General features: G+C 33.8%; 1 protein-coding gene across 1 annotated transcript in view; it reads left to right on the top strand.

Annotated features, from left to right (window-relative positions):
• The first annotated feature begins 2,919 nt into the window (after positions 1-2,919).
• LOC129218210 (uncharacterized) overlaps positions 2,920-17,273 on the top strand; it is a 97,235-nt gene continuing 82,881 nt past the window's right edge. The window contains exon 1 of the mRNA XM_054852427.1: positions 2,920-4,425. Coding sequence (XP_054708402.1) covers positions 2,920-4,425 — 1,506 coding nt within the window. The remainder of the gene's footprint in view (positions 4,426-17,273) is intronic.

Here is a 17,273-nt window from a genome sequence, read left to right as displayed (position 1 = left end):
TTCAAATATGATGAACGAAAAAATTTTGAAGATAGAGCAATTTTTGTATTTTTTATGAATTTTTGAAAAAACCTTTAATTTACATTTTTCCTGGGTTTTATTTTTTTCTAATATCATCCTGCGAGAAGTATCAAAGCCTCATTTCTAAGATTTAAGTTGGTGATAGTAAAAACATTTCGCCCTCTTCAGAAGAAAGAAGTTCTTAAAAATACGCAATAGTTTTTTTTTACAATTTTTTTAATGCTAACCACATCATGTCTTTCCACGCATCGGTCGAAAAAAGCGTTCTTCAATCTTTTCTGCCTCTGACGTCACTACATTGATTTCGATTCGATATCAGGTATCGAATCTTAATCGCTACATTGCTTATATAAATATTTTTACAATTGCTTACTATCTGTATTTTTAAATACATTTTTGCATGTTTCAAAGAACTTTTCGTTCTCATTTTCTTACACAGTTCTATTTCCTAACGATTTTTGGTTGGAAGTTAATTTGTTTTTCTTTTTTAAATTTACATTTCAAAAAAATCTGAAGAACGAATTTTCTTTGCATTATATCAAGCTGTGTGTTTAGATTCTTGTGGTTTTTTTTTTAGCGATGTTCTGAAGCTGGCCATGCTGTGACTTTGTACATTATTGTGTAATATAATTCAGCTCTTCTTTATCTTTTAGCAGTTTGGTACATTAATTTGTTCTATAATGTGTTAAATACGTCAGTTTTATTTTATTTATTGTTTGTATGGTTCTAATATTTTTCCTTCTGCAGTTTGTATTTTAATTGCGGTTAATTTGAACTAAAAGTATTTAGTTCTGTTCTTTTTCCTATTATTACTGGTTGCGTAAAGGATTATTCTGATTGGTTGTTTGTATAATTTTGTTCTTTTCAATGAGTTTAGCTATTTGGTTCTTCAATTTGTTGTAAAATATAGTTAAAATTGATTAGTTCTGATCTTTAAAATATTGTTGCAGTCTAACTATATGCTAATTTCTGGTTTTAGTTATTAATTGTTTGCCTAATTTTGGTACTTTTCCTTCAGCGATTTGTAGTTTAATTTGTTGTAAAATTAAACTGAAAGATTTTAGTTCTGTTCATTTTTCAGTTATTATTGGTAAGTAAAGAATTAATCTTCTTTATTGCTGTATATTTAATTTGGTAAGTTTTTGCGTTGATTACGAACTGTTATGTCTTCTAATTTAAAGTTATAGTTTTAAAGATTTGTAGATAAGTATTCTAAATCAACAGTAAAGGAGTTCTCTTAATTGATTTTTTAACATTGTAGTGGCGCTTTTAATTGTATTTTAAGAACTTCAAAAGCGTATTTGTCCCAAAATGGCTCCTCCTCGAAAGAAACAATGCCTCAGGAACCGTAACCGGTCAAAACGGCAGCAAACGCAACAAGCTCGGCAAACAGAAACTGATGAAGATGCATTGCATAGACGGGAGCAGAACAGGCTTTCAATGGCAGCAGCAAGAGGAACAGAAACTGAAGAAGCTGCATTGCGTAGACGAGAGAAGAACAGACTTTCAATGGCTGCAGCAAGAGAGACGGAAACAGATAATGATACACTACAAAGACTCAGTCAGGCAAGGATTGCAGTGTCTACAAGAAGATTACAAGTGTGGAGAAATAAAGAAAATGCAGCGTTTAAATATTCTGCAAGTGTCGATTATGCCTCTGATTCATGGTGTAATATTGGAGGGATGACAATACAGTGTGAACAATGTAATGCTCTGAAATGGAAAGATGAAGCAAGAGGGATGTGTTGTGCGGCAGGCAAAGTAAAGTTGCTTTCATTGGATGAACCTCCCGAAGAGTTGCGACACCTCTTCGGAAACCAACATCAGGATGCAAAGGATTTCCAGAAATATCTCCGAAAGTACAATGCCTGTTTCGCCATGACATCTTTTGGAGCGACTAAAGAAGTAAGAGAACATGGATTCACGCCCACTTTCAAAATACAGGGTCAAGTATACCATCGAATAGGAAGCCTATACCAGCAGAAAATGAACAAGCAAAATTTCTCCAAGTCTACTTCAGTAGTGACTATCAAAAACAGGCTGAACAAAGATGCACAAATATTTCAGATGTCAAACCAGATGTTGTTCTGCGTTTACAAGCAATGCTACAGCGAGAAAACAATTATGTCCGAAGTTTCAAGACTGCAATGGAAAATATTACCCCTGAAGCCAAACTGGTAATATATGCTGACAGAATTCCAACTGGGGAACATCAGAGAAGATTCAATGTACCAAGTGCGTCAGAAGTTGCAATTCTCATGGCTGGAGAGACTCACGGAACCAGAAACATTGTTTTAAATCTAAGAGATAGTACTATTCGGAGGATAAGCGAAACGCAACGTTCCTATGATGCCCTGTAGTATCCATTACTATTTTGGAAAGGTGAAGATGGATATCACTTCGAGCTGAAGCAAATCAACCCGCAAACTGGGCAGCTTATGACGAAAAAGATTTCGGCGATGGATTTTTATGCGTATAGGATTATGTTTCGCTCTAATGAATTCAACATTATTTTGAGAGGAAAAGAATTGTTTCATCAATATTTAGTTGACATGTACGCAAAGATCGAAGCAGAAAGGCTTAGGTACATCGAACTCAATCAACGCAAACTGAGGGTCGACGAATATGTTCATTTGAGGGATGCCCTTAGGAATGACGGGAACGTTGAAGACATTGGAAGACTTACCATTTTGCCGTCAAGTTTTACAGGAGGTCCACGATATATGCATGAAAGGACTCAGGATGCAATGACTTATGTGCGAAGCTATGGAAGACCAGACTTTTTTATCACTTTCACCTGCAATCCCACTTGGAATGAAATAAAAGAACTATTTCTTGGCCAGAAACCTCAAGATCGACACGACTTATTGGCAAGAGTATTTCCATGTGAAGCAAAAGATGTTGATGAATCTCATCTCCAAGGGTAACATATTTGGATCAGTACAGTGCTTCATGTACACCATCGAATGGCAGAAACGTGGGTTGCCTCATGCCCATATTTTGGTTTGGCTGAGAGAAAAGATTCATGCTCAGCGCGTAGATGAATTCATCTCTTCTGAGTTTCCTAATCCTCAAGAAGATCCAGGTCTCTTCAACTGCATAAGAACACAAATGGTTCACGGGCCTTGTGGAGTCATCAATCTAAATTCACCGTGCATGAAGAATGGTAAATGCAGCAAAAGGTATCCAAGAAAATTAGTAAAAGAAACTCAAACTGGAGTTGACGGATATCCGTTGTATCGTCGACGTAGTCCAGAAGATGGGGGATTCACTACTCAACTCGCCGTCAAAGGCAAGGATGTCTTAATTGATAACAAATGGATTGTTCCTTACTGCCCACTACTTTCAAAAATATTTAATGGCCACATCAACGTTGAATTTTGCAATTCCATCAAATATGTATGTAAATATGTAAACAAAGGATCTGATATGGCAGTATTCCATGTCAATTCCACTTCAAATCAACAGAATGAAGTGAGAGAATACCAAGTTGGAAGATACATCAGTAGTAATGAAGCTGCATGGCGCATTCTCAACTTTCCCATACATGAACGTCACCCCACCGTTATCCACTTGAGTGTGCACCTTGAAAATGGCCAGAGAGTATACTTCACAGCTGCAAATGCTGCAGAATGGGCACAGATGACTCAAGAGACCACATTGACATCTTTTTTCCGACTTTGTCAAGAAGATGATTTTGCAAGCACTCTTTTGTACAATGAAGTTCCCAAGTACTTTACGTGGAATAATAGCTCTAAGAAGTGGAGTCGTCGCAAAGTTGGCCATGAAGTGCCAAACCACCCTGGATTGAAATGCAGCGATGCACTTGGCAGAGTTTTCTCCATTCATCCAAACAACTCTGAGTGTTTCCACCTTAGACTTCTCTTGCACGAAGTTAGGGGTCCTGTCTCCTTTATAGCATTGGAGACAGTGGAAAGATATGTGTGTGCAACTTTTAAAGAGGCATGTCAACTTAAAGGACTTCTTGAAGATGACAATCACTGGAATGCAACACTGGAAGAAGCTGCTCTGACTCGGTCACCCGTAATGCTTAGAAATCTATTCGTTGTGATACTCCAAACTTGTGACTTATCAAATCCCCTCCACTTATGGCTTAATTTTAGAGAACACCTTTCTGAAGACATACTGCACCAGAGAAGAATTTCCTCTAACAATATGGAAATACAATTTGATGACAGCATTTTTAACAACGCGTTGATCATTGTAGAAGACAAGATGAAATCATCTGGTGGTTTAGGATTGCAGCCTGTTGGGTTACCTTCAGCAGATAGAAGTCGTGAAACAAGCGACCATGTAGAAAAAGTTTATAATACTGAGCTTCTTCGGATATTATTACAGGAGAATAAACCCAAATTGATCCCAAACCAAAAAGAAGCTTACACTGTAAAAAAATTCCGAAACGCTACTGGTTATTTCCGTGGAACGTCTCGGGATTTCACACGTTTTCACCTATTTCCCCGTAAAAACAAGTATTTTCACAAAAAAGTTTCCTGAATCGCTACAAGTTCCACGCGTGCAGACTTTCCACTGTTGTGGAAAATATTTTTAGCAACCAGTTTAATGATTGAATGATCGTGTTTATTAAGTGTATCGGCCTAAGATTGCTTACGGCTCTGTCCAGGTTGACTAAACTCCTAATGAGAGCGAAACAAGTCAATGGATAGCTACAGCTTTGCAAAGCAGGAATTGCGGGTAAGAGATATGGGATGTTCCTTCTTGCAAATGCAATCTTGGTGTTAAAAGGTAACCGCGTAAAAAGGCGGACCAGCTGGTCGCCGCAGGCGGCTAGTGTATATATATATATATATATATATTAGGGCTCGACCGATGGCATTTTTTGGCCGATTGTTCAAAGATGGCCGATGGCCGATGCTGTTGGCCGATGGCAAAAAAAAAAAATCAAACAGAAATAAATTGATAAGATTGTCAGGGATTTAAAGGATCATTGATTCATTTCACTTTACTTCCTTTCTACAAATAAGGAATTGTAATCACAAAAAAAAAAAATCAGATTTCGACTTAAATTTCTATTTTACGATTACCCAATTTATACTTCAAGTTTTTTCGCCACATCTGTACATGCATACGTACCTAAGAACATATAGATGACCGAAATATCCATTTTGAACCCTCCCCAGCTAATTATCGCAAATTCTCTTGTGATGTCTTCATGCGCATAAAATTGCGTCACTCAAAAACGTTATGAAATAGTAAATTGAAAACTCATACGTATGATCTAAAAGTTCGAGGACAAGTTTTATAAATCTTTACCCTGAATAGTTCACATTACCGAAGCACATCTATGTACAAAATAGTCAGCTTGAACGACTATGCACTTCTGCCAACGTTCATTTAGCTTTTTTAAGCACTCCTGGAAGACATTTTTCGCAACCTCCTGTAAGGCCTCTTGCGCTGCTGCTTTAACTTCATCGCGGGAAAGAAGGCAATTTTCATGGTGAGAATGCACGGTTTGATTGGTCAATACTCTGATATGACAAACAAATAAAATAACGTTTCGTCGGAGTTAGCTCCATGTGACTTTCACCAGCAAAAAAACATTTGCATGGACGCCGCTTTCTTCCGCCGGGAGAAGATAAAGCTGCATCATAGAAAGTAGCAAAAAATGGCTTCCAGGCGTGTTCCCAAAAGTTATATGAACACTGGCAGAAGTACATAGTCTTTCAAGGTGACCTTTTGAAGGTGGATGTGCATCGGTAATGTAAACTATTCTGGGTAAGGTTTTATACAGCTTGTCTCCGAACTTTCGGATCGTACTACGTACAATCTGTATAGAGTGTAGTTATGCTTCTCCTTTTTTTTTGACTGGTGTATGATGAAAGAAAAGGAACAACAGCCAAAAAAAAGAAAGAAAAAAAATGGATGAAAAACAAAGAGACTTTGATAACCAATTGATTTGCTTTTTTTTTTTTTAATTGAACATTCAACTAAGATTTCAGTAATATTGTAATAATGTATGGATTTAGGTACATTAAACATAGTTAAAAAACGTTAAATTATGTTAAATGAAAAATTATCATATAAGCTTTGTGCTACAATATGATTAAGGTGAAAAAACAACGTAAATAAAGCACAAATATTCGAGAAAATGCAGCATATAGCTATTTCAAGGCTACAATGGAGCCTCTTCATCAGTGCAAAAAGCTCACCAACACAACCAGAAGTTGCGAGAGAACTGACAAAAAACCAGGTGGACACCGGTATTTATACCAAAGAGAGCCAACCAATAAGAATACAGGAACATGACAACAAACAACCAATCAGCGAACAGCATGTACGCTCCGGGCTCAAAGCAAGGCAAGAGACAACCAATCAGAAGCCAGGAGACAAAAAGAGTGCGAGACACCAAAGAAACAGGAAAGGCAATTATAGAAATTGCTTCCAAATGTCATGAAAAAATGGAGTGCTGGAAAAATCATTGACAAGAGAATGAGAATTTTTCCAAATATAGTAAGCTTCCCAGAAATCGAGGTCATAAACCGAAGAACATTTACAAATAGTCTTTGCAGATGAAAAATCAAAATAGTGACCAGAAGTCCAGCAATGCTGAGCGATGGAAGAACGAACTGATGGAAACTGATAGTTCTCTTTCATTTTTGGACGTCTTTATTACTAAAAGTAATGATGAATTTATGACTTCGGTGTTTCGTAAGCCTTTTGCTGTTACACTAACTCCTCACAAATGTTCTTCTCATCCTCCAAACCTACAAATGGCCTCATTCAAGGCTTCTGTGTTCCGTGCTTTGAACATCTGTTCTTCCTCCAATTCTTTAAATTCTGAGCTTTCTTATCTTAAAGCAGTGGCTTTCGATCGTGGTTATTCTCCTAAGCATCATTGATTCAATTTATAATAAGTTAATCAAGCCCTCTCATTCTGAAAAGGTTTCTGCTTCTAGTGCTTCGCAAACTATTGTTTTGCCTTATTATCCAAAAGTTAGTCATCAAGTTGCAAAGATTTTGAAGAAATTTGGTTTCGATACAGCTTTTTCTCCAGTTAATAAGATAAAATTTACAGACTTAAAGGACCCCATTGATTGCCATAGCAACTGGGGCATTTATAGCATCTCCTGCAAGTGTGGACTTGGCTACGTTGGACAGACTAAACGTGCTCTCAAGCACCGTCTGAAAGAGCACGAAAACTATGTTAAGCATAAAGAACTTGCTAGTTCTTCCATCGCTCAGCATTGCTGGACTTCTGGTCACTGTTTTGATTTTTCATCTGCAAAGATTATTTGTAAATGTTCTTCGGTTTATGACCTCGATTTCTGGGAAGCTTACCATATTTGGAAAAATTCTCATTCTCTTGTCAATGATTTTTCCAGCACTCCATTTTTTCATGATATTTGGAAGCAATTTCTATAATTGCCTTTCCTGTTTCTTTGGTGTCTCGCACTCTTTTTGTCTCCTGGCTTCTGATTGGTTGTCTCTTGCCTTGCTTTGAGCCCGGAGCGTACATGCTGTTCGCTGATTGGTTGTTTGTTGTCATGTTCCTGTATTCTTATTGGTTGGCTCTCTTTGGTATAAATACCGGTGTCCACCTGGTTTTTTGTCAGTTCTCTCGCAACTTCTGGTTGTGTTGGTGAGCTTTTTGCACTGATGAAGAGGCTCCATTGTAGCCTTGAAATAGCTATATGCTGCATTTTCTCGAATATTTGTGCTTTATTTACGTTGTTTTTTCACCTTAATCAGTTAAATTATGTTGTTTAATCATTAAAAAAAATAATAAAACTTTGAAACCGTCAACAAATTACGCAATTAAAGTGGGAAAATTGCACGTAGACATTTTTCAGTCATCAAATTAAACAAAAAAAAGTTACAGATAAATTACAATATTAAATCAAAATAGGAACATTTTTATACTTATTTAAAATTTATGAATAGAAAAGTTTGCATTTTTCATGAAAGCTATAACTGTGGCATAAATTTTGCTGAAAAAAGAAATAGCCATGAAAAGAGCGAGGTTCTTTAAACGCCGCTACAATAAACAAACTCAATATTTACACCAAGTTAATAACTGAATACATATACTACTTCGTCTGATGTTTGCACACGTAATATTGAACAATTTAATTGTTTAATCTTTTATGAAGCTTTTCAAACAAGTTCAAATTAAATGTTTCAATTTAACAATTTTCTGAAATTTAAAAAATTGCATAATAGAAAATCCTTGAAACTTTTCTATAAAAAACGAAAATATCTTATTCATTGATTTTATATAAATACATAAAAATAGCTACTTACAACAGAAAAAAAATCGATCGCTATTATTGATGCAAAAATATGGCGCATTAAGAAATATAGGTGAAACAAGTATGAGAAATACGGCAAAATGACATTTCTTGACTAAAATAAATAATCGCTAAATATTTAAGAAATGCTTGAAACGACGAGGGAGGGTTAGGGGGAGTCACCCTCTGATTTTGGAGTAACTCACACTTCGGCCTCATTTTTACTTCCTTTTGCAAAAAAAGGAAGTATTTGCGAAAGAAATTTCACTCAAAAATCAGCGTTAATTCTGCTCACCCCTAAATGAATGTTGACTTTTTTTTTTTTTTTTTGAACCCGACCACCCGCGGATAAGTGCCTAAGATCGTATAGAACCCGAAATATCCATTTTGACAATCCCCTAGTTAATTACAACGAATTTTCTCGTGACGTCCGTATGTATGTATATCGTATAACTCAAGAACGGTATGTCCTAGAAAGTTGAAATGTGGTACGTAGACTCCTGGTGGGGTCTAGTTGTGCACCTCCTCTTTTGGTTGTAATCGGGTGTTTTTAGAGGGGTCTTTTGCCTCTTTTTTGGGGGAGGGGAATCATTGTTAATTTCGATGCAAACAATTTGGCGGACACTTGACGATAATTTGCCAGTCTTTTAGTCGCCAAGTTTTTTTACCAACTTGGCGACAAATTTGGCGATTTAAAAAATATATTTATTATTTTTTTTAATCTGGTTTCAATTTGGCCACTGTTGGTGATATTTAAAGAGTTTTAACTATTGAATCACATTAAAATTGCCAATAATGGGGAAATAACATTAAGTTGGGGTAAAAAGAATTCATGTGATGCACACTTTAGCTCGTTTTAGTACAGAACCGCTACCACCAACGCCTCGGAAGAGTTTCTGAATCTACTTCAGCACTTCCGAAGAAAAAATTTAAGTCCCTTTGATTTCCGAATTATGTCACTATTCAAAACGTCTTTAATCAATTTCTTACATTAATGCTCTAATGTCTTCTTAAACAATAGATAAAATTTGAAAAAAAAATCTCTAGTTTTATGAATGGTATTAGTTTTAAACAACTCAGAAGTACAACTAGAGTTTAATTTCAGAAATTGAGGGAGTGGGAGGAGGGGCACGCAAGTGTTCTCGGAAATTAAAAAAATAGTCATAAAAAATAGAGTTCAAAATAATAATAAACATTGAGCAGAAAAACCCTTTCAAAACTTGCACCCGAGTTTCTTTTGACGTGCAGTGGCGGATTTAAAATATAGCAAATGTTGCAATTGCGCGAGATGCCTCATAACCATAGGGACACCGTAGGAGTTACAAAAATTCTTCTGATAAATGTTTTACAACTTCTATGGTAGAGAAATAGGGCCCAAAATGTATTTCGACGGGCCTCAAACTTGTAACTCCACCGAAGCGATACAGAAAAGATTGCATTACTGTGATTCACATTACAAATATCGAAAAATTAAAAATTATCTTTGGTTCAACTGGAATCTAATAAAATGACACAAAAATCGGTTTCGCCATCTCATATTTGTTTCCATAGTCTCTAAATCGGCAATATATCACCAAATGATCGACAGTCTGAGACGCTATATTAGTTTTGCATTGAAATAAGTAATTAATAGCCACAAAAAATGAGTAAACAGGCTTTTCAGAACACGCGATCGAAAACAAAAAGGGAAGTGCACAACTGGAACGTACACACCCCACATGCGAAAATTTATCCTTCTACAGCTTACCATTTTTGAGTTATAACTTATGAGAGATATATACGTACATCCAGCTGCAAGAATCAAAGCAATAATTAACTTGTTTGGTACCTAAGAATGCAGTATTAAAAACTCTTTTAGGGGTGACTGATAGGGGTGTCATACTGAAATTTAAGCAAACAATTTTGTATGAAAACAGTAACTTTACTTTGTATTAAAAAGTAAAACAGCAAAGGTCATTTTTTTTTCAAAAACATCCGCCAATTCCATCGGCTTTTCGATGTTTTTTAAGGCCGATGGGCCGATGTTCCCTGCAAGTTAGCATCGACCGCCGATGCGGATGCCGATGGCTAAATTTTTGAACCATCGGCGCCGATGCATCGGTCGAGTCCTAATATATATATCTATATATATATTTGTGCTAGAGAATGTTGGTTATTTTCCTGTTTCTTCTTGATACAAACGTTATTTATTTATTTCTTGAATACAAAGTGATTTTATACTTTTCTATTGATAAGAAAATTCTTAAGGAAGACAATTTCAGGTTAAACATGAATATATTTTAGATGATTTAAATACCTAATTTGAGCAAGGTAAATGCATAATTTTAAAACAAAAGAAAAACTTAAACAAAACTGGCATGCTAATTGATCTAATCCATGATGACCATTCCTAATAATTAAGGTTTCATTAACAAATGTATGTTCATTGATATAGGTAAATAATTGCGTAAAAAATCATAATAAACATTGCAGTTCAATAATGTTTGCGGGATGTCATTTTCTAAAGGATAGTAAGCTTCATTAACAATGTGATAATTAGATTGTTCCTGGAATTTTTCCTATCTGAACAAGCGCTTGTGGAGTCACGACAATAAATGTGATGGAATATAAGAAAGCCAAAAGAAAGACATATTTGAAATATCCCCAGTTAAAAAGAGATAGATGAGAGAGAGAGAGAGAGATGTAAAATATTTTTCGCGATAGAAAAAATAAATTCCAAGATCATGAAAAATTAAGATAACACATACACTTTAGAATATGGAATACTCCTTGACACTTTTTAGAAGTGCAAAAGTCACTTTAGTGAAGAGACATAAGAAACTAAGAAGACAAAAAAAGTTGTTAAGTCTGTAAAGTAAATAGCTTTTTAAGAATGAAATAGAAGATTACAGATCATACGTGTATATTTTTCATCTTTCTGGTTTATAACGTTTGATTTAATGAATTACTTTTAACGTTTAGAATATTTGGCACTGTTTAATTAAACATGAAAGCATCCAAATGCAATATTTTTAAGACTACAATTGATTTTCTAAAAAAAAAAAGTTATTAAATCTAAAAAGTAGTAACCAACTTTCTATGAATGAAAAAGACGATGGCAGAAAAGGAGTACTTTTAATTTTTCTGTTTTATGACGATTGATTTTATGAATTTAAAATATAAAAAACATTCAAATGTAATATTTTACAATTTTTGTGTAAAAATTCCAATGTCTATTTTACTCTTTTTTTAACGATGCAGCTTTATTTATTCAAAGTACAAAGACTAAAAAGATTTGACTAAATATTTAAGATATATTTTTGATTTGAAATATGCTCGCAGAGGTGGTACAAATATTTATATACCTAGAAAAGTTGATGATACGTATGTATACTACATATTTACAATTTTCATCATTTATGCTTCAACTCATGATTCCTTTCATCAAATTCCTTTTAAAGATTGAATACAATTACCAAACAAAATAAATGCATTATGTACAAAAATTCTATCAGAGGTAATCTTCACTTGTCTGTATCACTTCCCTTTTGGATGGTCTCTTTTAGCGAAAAACCTAATTATGTATACATCATAAATCAAAAATTTTAATTTACACAAAATAAGGAGTTGTTTATTAAATCAAGATTCGGCTCACAGAAACTGATGTTTTCGTATAATATTAATTTACAAAACCGTGTTCATCTCTTTGGGCGCAATTCAAATATAAGTGACAAAAATGAAATATTTTCGTGTACGCTTGCGAAATCCCCATACTTATTTCAAGAGCAGGAAGAACGTCTCCAAACATCTTCCGTAAACAGTAGTGGCAGTGGGGGATGTCGGTGATCTCATTCTGACCCCGTATCTCCCTGTCTTCGTTGCCAAAGAAAAGCATGGAGGGTGTGGGGAAATTTATATTGATGTGGTTCCTCCCTGCCAAGGCCCCTGGAGTCCTTCCACTTGTCACAGTTGCAGTCCCCCAGGATAACCCAAAGTCAACAGACGTGATTTCCACTAGCTAGAGGGAAAGGGAGAAAAGGGAAAAAAAAGCTTCATGAGCAGAAGAATATGAGAGCAAGAAAAAAAAAGTACCTACTTGAGGCACTATCTTTAGCTTGTAGATTGTTGATCTGACCGACTCCGTCTAATCAATACGTGGCTGCCAAACAATGAAAAGATTAGTTCTTGTTTGCTTTTTTTATGTTACTGTGATGTGTCAGAGCAGAAATAATGCGACTCTACTTTTAGTAAGATATTCCAAGCATAGAGCAACTGGGATTGGATTATTCATTGCATACTAAAGACGGGGAAGTCATTTGTGATTTACAGATTTTGATGCATTTTGATTACGATACATATAAAAATGAGTACTTCTGGAAATTCCGTGAAGATAGGGCTTTTATATATATATATATATATATATATATATATATATATATATATATATATATATATATATATATATATATATATATATATATATATATATATATATATATGTTACGAAAATACAATGTTGAAACAGGGGGAGCAAGCTGCGACCCGTAGGTTGTGGTAGCAACTTCTGTATGTGGGTGGGGGGGAAACAAAATTCACCCTATTTCTGCGTGTACATTTTTTTTTTTTAACAAGATGTGAACACTTGAAGGAAGATGGGTAGTGGCGACAGTCTCAAGATTTGTCCCGGTTCAAAATGTTCATATTTCCGGTATTGCGAAAATATTTGGTGTTTACATTTTGTTGCATATATTGTTGTTACTATCGCTTGTAGCAGAAATCACGGCCAATTGTGCTTAGTTTCTGTCCTTATATCTTTACTTTTCAATCCGACCTGATAGCGTTTCTTCTTAAAGGCATAACAGAAATGTATATTCAATTTACTTCAAGATAAAAAACGTTCCTACTTTTAGAATTGTTATTTTTAGACTTTTTTTTCGACTAATGTAAAAATTTAAAGCATGAGAACATTTTTTCGTCTCCAAAGTACAAAGTTTTAGCTAAAAATTTTATTTGAAAATAGAATAAAATGCAAAATCGATTTTTAAAAACTTCGTAAGTTGTACACCCGAAAAGAAACACTTCTTCTTTAAAAAAAAAAAAAGGACAAAACCTTTAAATTGATGTAATAGGTACTAAAGTGGCCACCATGAAACAAAAGACACCACTGAACCCAACAAATTTAATTCTTTAAATGCTAGTTATAAAAACTCAAATTATCTTAGAATATTAGAGTCTAGTTCGTCATGCGTGAAAAAGTTCCAACTTTACATTTGTAGGAATTTTATGCACTCCGAAAATATGAACTTAATGAGACAATTTCTTTTAAATTTGGAAGAAAAACAAATACTAGCATGGTATTGGTAACTGATGTCTGCCAAGTTCCCGTTGCAACGAATACCTCTGAAGGTATCGGAACAAGTGTTGTTCGGTTCCTGATGTAGATCAAAAGCTTCGAAATGTTGATAGATTGTGCGGACACCTTTCATACGCTATCTGAGCTAAATCGGACGTCAGCGCCTCTGTTGTTCATCATACGAAAGCCGCACACATTTGATTTAAATTGGATAGTAATGGTAATACTACTCGGGCTTGGTGTCTCGTAGTTAGGAAAAATACTAAATTAATAATAGTAACATCAAATAATTTGATGGCTGAATTATTAAAGAAAAGAAACCACTCGGCAACGAAAGTGACACAAATCAAAATTTTGGTAAATTGTTTTAACTATTGATTACTAACTGATTGAGTACTATTGATTACTAACTGATTGATTAATTAATATATAATAGGATATAAATGAAATCCTCTTTCTTGTTGTAAAACTCTCAAAAAGTTAGTTTGCAACACTTATGCGTGAAGTATGCATTATTAATTTGGACAACAAAACTAAACAATAAACAATACATCATATTTCCTTTGCTCATACTGTAATATTTGAGACAATCACTTAAAACTACTATTGCGAAAAACTTTGACTTTCTTCATTTTTTTTTTTTTTTTTTTTTTTTTTTTTTTTTTGAGTTATGTCATTTTTGTTGCCCGCGTGAGATATGTATACAAACACATTTATGGCCAAAAGTGTTTGTTTGAGAAATGACTTTCTCATTTAAGAAGTCGGTACTGCCTATTAAATTTTGAAAGAAATATAATTTATGGGGATATATTTAAAATCTTGAAATGGTCCACTTAGATTAAATTTGTTTTCTCATTCTTAATATCTTAAAATTATAGTTGTCGTAAAAAATGCAGTTGTGAGCTATCTTAAAACCCATATAAAATTAATAAAGTAGGCGTACCTGACTTTAATTTATTTATGTTATTAATTCATTTAGATTATCTCCCGTTACTTAAAAACGCACATTTATTGTTGCTAAAAATTAAATTTGTTAGCGACTAGTGTTTCAGTAACATAATATTCTATAATGCAGTAACTTTCAAATATATTTAAAAAATGACAAAGGTAAAAGTTGTATCTTACTGATAAAAAAAATGAAATAATATTTTTTTAGAGTAGTGATTAGAGTAGTTGTTAGTGTTTGTGTGAATAAACCAAAACTAATAAGTTACAATGTAAAATTTGATATTTTAAAGTGTTTAAAAGAGACAATTTTAGGCATTTTATGAAATTAGAAGGTGCTGTTTATTGTTTCCTAGAACGAAATGCTCTGCAAAATGTGTGTCTTTGGTAAGCCTGCGAATTAGCAATATTTATCCACTATAATATTAAAAGCTGTTCGCGTCCGTCTGTCTGTCTGAAGATCGATCTTCTCGAGAACCGCCGCGAATCGAGAGTCGAAGGAGATACCGATCAATTCGAAATTTTCCATAGAAAACAATAGGACCAATCTCGTAATTGTGCGACTTTAATTAGCGGAGATATTAATTAAAACGTTAATTAACATAACGTTATTCAGGAATTTTTATTTATTTCCTGCTGCCATTTTGCATATGGGTGAGCAAGTGAAATTCTAATAATTGTTTTTCGGCTGCTGTCAGAATCTTAAAACAACGTTTCCATCTAGAATTTCATTTTAAAATAGTTTAAAATTGGTTGCTCTATTAGGACATAGCCTTTATTTTATCGTCTGTCCTTTTTTTATTTTTTACATTCAACGTTCTTAACTTTTTTCAGCATATGAAAGTTGTTTCTTTAGTTATGTTTATTAATTCTAGTGTAAGTTTATCATTCACCGGCCTCATATTTTGGTGCATTTAGGATGTGCGACTAATTATGCTTATTTTGTTGGACTTATTCCCGTCACATGGCTGAGTTTTCGAATTGTAAAAACTCTCTTTTTCCTTCCTATATCTTTTTTTGAAATACAGTTTGTATCGTTAAAAGAACATGTTAAATTAAGATTGTTTTGATTTCTTTAAAAGAAACAGAGTTGAACAAGAAGATTGTTTTTAAGGATTTTAACTAAAGCTTAATTGGAATCTGATGACTTTGTATTAAATTCATTATTATTGGTATTTATTAATTCTTGGTTCATTAGTTTCACGTAATAAAAAAAGTGTGTGTCATTTTTTGTAAAAAGGTTATTGTAATTGTACATACATATTTCAGATATTGTCTATCAGATTTAATTCAGTTTAAAGTGAGCACAGATTATAGTTGATAATGCATATATTTTCATCTTTTGTGCTAATTGAAAATACTCATAAATTGTATCATTGATAACTATGATTAACGTTAAAGAGATTTTTGCCAAAGATATGCTCTACTGGTGTTTTGCAAAACTTGCATTACGCGTATTTATTTATTCCTTAGCGCTTTAGAAACTGATGTCAGAGTAATACAAAAACATCAATTGGACATCTCTTTCATTTTTTATGTAGCCCTTGCAACGCTGGGCAGGGCACGCAACTAGTTCTATATTATTAAAATCTGTTCGCGTTTGTTTGAAAGTCTGAAGCTCGATCTTCTCGAGAACCGCTGCGAGTCGAGAGCCGAACGAGGTACCGATCGATTCGAAATTTTCCAGAGAAAGCAATAAAACCAATCTCGTAATTGTACGACTTTAATTAGCGGATATATTAATTAAAACGTTAGTTAACATCACGTAATTCAGAATTTTTATTTCTTTCCTGTTGCCATTTTGCATATGGGTAAGTTAATAAAATTCTAATAATTGTTTTGAAAGGGATTTTTTTGGCTGCTGCCCAAATTTTCAAACAACGTTTCCATCTAGAATATTATTTTAAATAAGTATACTTTCGCTTTTATTCTAATACATGAATCATAAAACTACTATTTAAAGCATTTTTTTCGTTTAGAAGTTTATTATAAAAAAATAGCTTCGTTTCTCTTTTATTCGAAGCAATGGTTTTTATTTTTTTCTGTTGTCATTTTACATTTCTGTTAATAAACAACATTTTGATAATTGTTTCAGTGGGACTGACGTCATCAAAATAACCAACCAGGTTAATTGGTTACTCTATTCGGACATAAGCTTTCTCTATCGTCTGCCCTTTTCTTTTTATTTTTACAGCGAACGTTCTCAACTCTTTTCAGCATATGAGAATTTTTTTTTTCTTTAGTTATATTTATTTATTGTTGTGTAAGTTTTTCATTACCAAACTCATAGTTCGATAAATTTTATATGTGCGACTAATTATGTTTATTTTGTTGGAATTTTCCCTTCACATATGGGTGAGTTTTCGAATAACTCTCTTTTTCCTTCCTGTTTAGTCAAAATAACACGTTAAATTAAGATTGTTTGGATTTCGTTAATGGAAAGAGAGTTGAACAAAAAAAAATGCTTTTAATGAATTTTTTTAACTGAAGCTTAATTGGAATCTGATGACTTGATATTAAATTAATGCTTAGTGGTATTTATTAGAGGTGAGCAATGTCGCTCTTTTTAATGATCCGTTCGTCAGAGAATCGTTCATTCTTTTGATCCGTTCATTTAACTCGTTCATTTGAACAACTTCGTTCATTTTAAAAAAGTTGTTGGTGTTCTGTCTGCACGACATACTCACGTATATTCGATTTTTTTTATT

Source organism: Uloborus diversus, chromosome 3 (genome assembly GCF_026930045.1).
Source record: "Uloborus diversus isolate 005 chromosome 3, Udiv.v.3.1, whole genome shotgun sequence".
Lineage (NCBI taxonomy): Eukaryota > Metazoa > Arthropoda > Arachnida > Araneae > Uloboridae > Uloborus > Uloborus diversus.
Note: the sequence above shows the minus strand (reverse complement) of the source record. Positions and strands in the feature narration are given on the sequence as shown.